General features: G+C 43.1%; 1 protein-coding gene across 3 annotated transcripts in view; it reads left to right on the plus strand.

Annotated features, from left to right (window-relative positions):
- ALG14 (ALG14 UDP-N-acetylglucosaminyltransferase subunit) overlaps positions 1-3,529 on the plus strand; it is a 111,313-nt gene extending 107,784 nt beyond the window's left edge. For all 3 annotated transcript variants that reach the window (XM_055146356.1, XM_055146355.1, XM_004614670.2), the window contains one exon: positions 2,381-3,529. In XM_055146356.1, coding sequence (XP_055002331.1) covers positions 2,381-2,611 — 231 coding nt within the window. In that variant the 3' untranslated portion in view covers positions 2,612-3,529. The remainder of the gene's footprint in view (positions 1-2,380) is intronic.
- The last annotated feature ends 2,471 nt before the right edge of the window (positions 3,530-6,000 follow it).

A 6,000-nucleotide genomic window follows, 5' to 3' on the forward strand; every position in this document is an offset into this window, starting at 1 on the left:
TTTGTTGATATGGTGTATTATGTTGATTGATTTCCGAATGTTAAACCATCCTTGCATCCCTGGGATGAATCCCACTTGGTCGTGATGTATGATCTTTTTGATGAATTGTTGGATCCTGTTTGCTAGTATTTTGTTGAGGATCTTCGCATCGGTGTTCATCAGGGATATTGGTCTGTAATTTTCTTTCTTAGTGGTGTCTTTGTTTGCTTTTAGTATTAGGGAGATGTGTGCTTCATAGAAACTATTTGGGAGAGTTCCTGTTTTTTCAATTTCCTGGAAAAGTTTGAGGAAAACAGGCAACACGTCTTCTTTAAATGTTTGGAAGAATTCGCCAGTGAAACCATCTGGGCCTGGGCTTTTGTTTTGGGGGAGGTTTTTGATTACAGTTTCAATTTCCTTAACATCGATGGGTCTATTCAGGTATTCCAAGTTTTCTTTGTTCAGTCTTGGGAGATTGTAGGAATGGAGGAATCCATCCATTTCTTTTAGGTTCTCCTGTTTTGTGGCATATAGACTTTCGAAGTAGTCTCTAATGATCTTTTGAATCTCACTGGTTTCTGTTATGATGTCCCCCTTTTCATTTCTGATTCGATTTATTAGGGTTTTCTCTCTTTCTTTCTTTGTGAGTCTTGCTAGTGGTTTATCAATCTTATTTATTTTCTCGAAGAACCAGCTCTTTGTTTCATTGATCTTTCGGATTGTCTTTTTGGTTTCCATGTCATTAATTTCTGCTCTAATTTTTATTATTTCTTTCCTTCGATCTGGTTTGGGTTCCTTTTTCTGGTCCTTTTCTAAGGTCTTGAGTCGTGAAGTCAAGCTGTCTATGTGGGCCCTTTCTTCCTTCCTGAGGAATGCTTGTAGAGCTATAAATTTTCCCCTTAACACGGCTTTAGCTGCGTCCCATAGGTTTTGGCAGCTCGTGTCTTCATTCTCATTTGTTTCTAAGTATTTTTTTATTTCTTCCTTGATTTCCTTCCTGACCCACTCATTGTTCAACATTGAATTGTTTAATTTCCAAGTGTTTGATTTGATTCTCCATGTCGGTGAGTGGTTAGCTTCTATCTTCAGCGCATCGTGGTCTGAAAAGATGGTTGATACAATTTCTATTTTTCCGATTCTATTGAGGTATGTTCTGGGGCCCAGTACATGGTCTATTTTAGAAAATGTTCCGTGTGCACTGGAAAAGAATGTGTATTCTTTCTTTTTGAGGTGTAAGGCCCTGTATAGGTCTATTAGGCCTCTCTCTTCAATTTCTTCTTTCAGAGTCAGTGTTTCCTTGTTGAGTTTTGTTCTTGTCGATCTATCTCGAGGCGATAAGGCCGTATTGAAGTCTCCGACTACAATTGTGCTGTTAGTGATGTCCTCTTTGAAGTCTGTTAGGAGTTGTTTTAAATATTTAGCCGGTCGTTCGTTAGGAGCGTATACGTTTAAGAGTGTGATTTCTTCCTGTTGTACATATCCCTTGATAAATATAAATGACTTTCGCTGTCCCTTTTAATCTTTTTCAACCTGAAGTCTCTGTTGTCGGATACCAGGATGGCCACTCCAGCTTTTTTAAGGGAGTTGTTTGCTTGCAGGATTGTTTTCCATCCTTTGACTTTGAGTCTATGTTTACTCTGTTTGTTCAGATGTGTTTCTTGCAGGCAGCAGAATGTTGGGTTTAATTTCCGGATCCATTTTGCCACTCTGTGTCTCTTGATGGGTGCATTTAAGACGTTGACATTGAGAGAGATTATTGTCATCACCCCATTTTTTGATCAGGTTGGCAGTTTTCTTCTTGTGGAGTTCAATTAGTGCATTGTATATCCTTGTTATCAACCCTTTATCGGATGGGTACTGCGTAAATATCCTTTCCCATTCTGTAGATTGTCTTTGTACTTTGGTCACTGTTTCTCTTGAGGTGCAGAAGCTTCTAAGTTTGAGATAGTCCCATTTATTTATCTCTGTTTTCACTTGCTTGGCCAGTGGCATGTCAGCTTTGAAGATACCTTTGATTTCAATGTCGTGGAGGGTTTTGCCAACCTTGTCTTCAGTGTACCTTAGGGATTCTGATCTGATGTTGAGGTCTTTTATCCATTTTGATCTGACTTTTGTACATGGTGATAGATGGAGATCTAAGCCCATTTTTTTGCATGTAGCTGTAAGACTTGGAATTTTTAAAGAAGTCATCAGGGCGCCTACCTTGCATGCAGCCGGCCTGGATTCAATTCCAGCATCCCAGATGGCCCCCTGAGCCTGCCAGGACTGATCCCTGAGTACTGCCAGGAGTGGCAAAAAAACAACAAATCCTCTCCCAGATTTTGACTGTCATTTAAAGTGCCTCACCTAGATGAGTCTTCGGTGTTTCCATTTGACCTTCGACAGTGTCCTTCTTTTTCAGGTGCTGTGTAACGGACCAGGAACGTGCGTTCCTATCTGCATATCTGCTCTTCTCCTGGGGATCCTAGGAATTAAGAAAGTCATCATTGTCTACGTTGAGAGCATCTGCCGAGTCGAAAATTTATCCCTGTCCGGAAAGATTCTGTTTTACCTCTCAGATTACTTCATTGTTCAGTGGCCCACTCTTAAGGAGAAATATCCCAAATCTGTGTACCTTGGGCGAATTGTCTAACAAATGACAACTTCTCTAAAATTTTGCTATCAACAGTGTTTATTATTGGTGAGGGTATTTATTAGAAAATTTGGGGTGATCAGAAGTGAAAAATGTATAGGGTTGGGGAGTTGCCACAAGGGTAGGGCACTTGCCCTGCGTGCGGCCTGCCAGGACTCAGTCCCTGCACCTAGTCTGGCCCTCCTGAACCCCACTACAAATGATCCTTGGGTATCACCAGGTGTGACCCCAAATCAAAGCAAACGAAGTTTTAAAGATGTAAATATACATATTAAAAAAAGTGGAAAAGTTGGAGGCTGTCCTTAAGAAAAACAGACACTAAGTAAGCCATGAAGTATATACGCTTCTGTTCACCTCATTCCTTTTCTACCTGAAGAGTCTATCCTTATTCATAAAGGCCTTCTGCTATTTTAGTAATGTTTCATCTGGAACTAAATAGAAACTTGCATGATTAGTAACATTGCCTGTTCCATAGCTTTTCTTTTTTTCTTTTTTTCTCCCCTCTGTTTTCTAAGCAGTGCTCTGCATTGTAAAAAGGAAAGGGGGGAATAAAGGGTATTTCTTCATTTTTGTTCAGATCCAGCAGGCTTTATTTCCTGTGTGGAAGCAGTGGGGTCTCGAGGGAGTCCACACAGCAGAGGAAGCAGTCCTGTTAAATTGGCTTTACAGCTGTTTGCGCACCACGGGCTTACAGGACCTTGAGCATAAACCAGTGTCTTTTTTGTGTTCTTCAGTTTTGTTTTGTGAGTAGTTGGCTTCAAGCCAAAATATCTGTTAAGAATCTCATCTTTAATTATTACATTATAACCTCTGTTATAGTAATAAATACTTGACTTTTAAGGTGATTTTTACTCATAATTCAGACCCTCAGAACATTTTATAAAAATGTTTTAATAAATGTGCAATCTTGTGTCTGAAGTTGTCTCTGGTGTTTTGAGCTATTTAGGCTCAGTAGAGGATGGATTTGCTACACATTTATACAGTGCTTACTCTTTTGCCAGATATTCTTTTGGGGGTTGGAAGGGGAGGTTCCCAGGCAGTGTTCAGAGTCCAAGATACTCAGCCAGCTGGGTTGGCAGCTCAATTCGGGGGTCCAAGGTTGAAGTGCTCCTCTGGGCCTGGGTTGCCAGGGACCACCAGCCCTGGTGGTGCTTGAAGGCCTCCAAGCTACACCCAGTGATGCTCAGAGACCACTGGGTCTCTGAGTGCCCAAGGCCGATCCCATGCCCATGTTTTTTCTAAACAGCATCTTAATTATTGATTCCTTTGATCCCAGTAACAGCTGATTAGATAGGGAATCAAGTCTTATGGGTGACTTGTCCCAGATCACATGTCTAGTAAGTAGCCAAGCTGGGATTCAAGCCCAGGTGGCAAAGTGTATGGCTTGTAGAGTTCTGCAGAGCCTGCAGCAAGTGGACCTCAAACTTGGCTTTCTACGCTGCTGTGATGCTGTTGTGTTTCTTAATAGTGTGAACAAGAGATCTGCATTTTATTTTGCAGTGGATCCTACAAAGTATTTAGCTCGTTGAGAGTCTGTACTCCCAAACAGACCCTGTGCCAGTGTGACAGAAAAACCCTTCCTGGTGCAGGGCTGGCCACTTGGGTCTGCTCCTTTACCAAGCCAGCAAGCGATGAAATGTCTTGTAGTATTCATTTATTTTTTTCTTCAATTTTTTTGGGGGAAGGCAAATTCGGGGGGCATGCCCAGCTGTATTCAGTGGTCATCCTAGCCCTGTGCTCAGGAGATTGTATGAAGTGCTGGGGTCAGCTGCATGCAATGCAGGTGCCTTATCCCCTATACTATCTCTTTGGTCCCCTACTTTTTTTTTTTGAGCTGTGATACAGCACCAAGGAAAAGTGATAACATTCAAGGAAGAAATTCCAATTTAGTGTAAAGAGGCATCACCACCAGAGATGATGTCTAATGAAAATGCTGAAAGCCTGACTCAAGTGCTGGGGGAAAGGGCAGTTGGGATAGAGAAAGACCACCATGACAGTGATGGTTGGAGAGAGCCCTCTGGACGGAGATGTGTGCTTAAAGTGGCAAAGGATCAAACATGATGATCTCTCAGTATCTGTATTGCCCAAAAGTAGAGAGAGAGTAAGAAGAAAGTCATACAGGAAGGCTGGGGTGAGTAGGGTGGGATGGTGGTGGCGGGGGAGATACTGGGGACACTGGTGCTGGGAGGTGTACACTGGTGAAGGGCTGGGTGTTGGAATATTGTATGACTGAAACCCAATCATAAACAACTTTGTAACTATGTATCTCATTGTGATTAATTTTTTTTTAAAAAATTTTTTAATAATCAAACTGCTGAAAGCTAATTAGCTAAAATGCTAATCTGGTCTTTGTATCTTTCTCTTTTATTGTTTATTTACTTATTTAGTCCTCCTAAACCTACTCAGGAGATCTGGGGTCCCCTCCCAAAAATTCTTGGCCAACTAGGTTGGCAGTTCAATGCAAGGATCCAAGGATGCAATGCTGGTTGGGCCTTGCACTCTCAGGGTTGCCTGGGCCACCCCAGTGATGTTGGGGACCTCCAGGGCCACACCCAACAGTGCTCAGGACATCCAGAGATGTACCTGGCAGTGTGTGTGGGTGTTGTGGATCAAACCTCGAGAATTTAGTTTGGGTCTGGCACATGCTGAGCATGCACTATCATCCACCCTCTCCCCACTCCTCTCTTTCTCATCCAGTCTCCTCCTTGGAATCAGACAAAGTAGTCCCAGATGCCATCAGGATATTTTCCCAGCTTCTGGGCTAAAGACACCATACCAGAAGTCCTGGTCAGGGTTCTCTGGCCATGCAGCAGCCAAGTAGGCATTCTTTGTGCTTTCACCTTCATTGTCAAATCTCAGGCTCCATTTCCCTTGTCATGAAGGCCACAAGCATCAGGCAGCGTATCTGTGTGGTTCAGCCGGGAGCTGAGATGAAGCGAAGCCTCTGCTTCTCTAGAGACTGAGTCTGGAAGCGTGGGGCTAGAGAACAGAAAATGCATTTGATTTCTCTGAATTTTTCTCTGCTCTGTCCTTTGTTCCTAAGAAGCGTGGTGTGGATAGCAGGTGAATGGATGTGGTTCTGTCCATGCCTGTCTGTGTGTAGGGCAGCCTTTCCAGATCCGCACCAGGAAACCTACTGCTGGAGATCAGGACTGAAAACTTAAGCCAGGATCTGGTCATATTGTTTCCCGAATCTCCATCTCTTGCTGATACCTCACTGAGCCTTGACCCAGACAGTATCTGTATCCATGAAAGCTTAGAAAGCCCCGCCCGGGCTCAGTAGGCCGTGCACACGTTCAGACGCAGTCAGGGTGCAGATTCTCACACCGTACTCGCTGACAGATTATTGGGTGAACAGATGCGCTTCTGCTGGGTGTTGCTTATTATGG

The sequence above is a fragment of the Sorex araneus genome, chromosome 8 (assembly GCF_027595985.1).
Source record: "Sorex araneus isolate mSorAra2 chromosome 8, mSorAra2.pri, whole genome shotgun sequence".
NCBI lineage: Eukaryota > Metazoa > Chordata > Mammalia > Eulipotyphla > Soricidae > Sorex > Sorex araneus.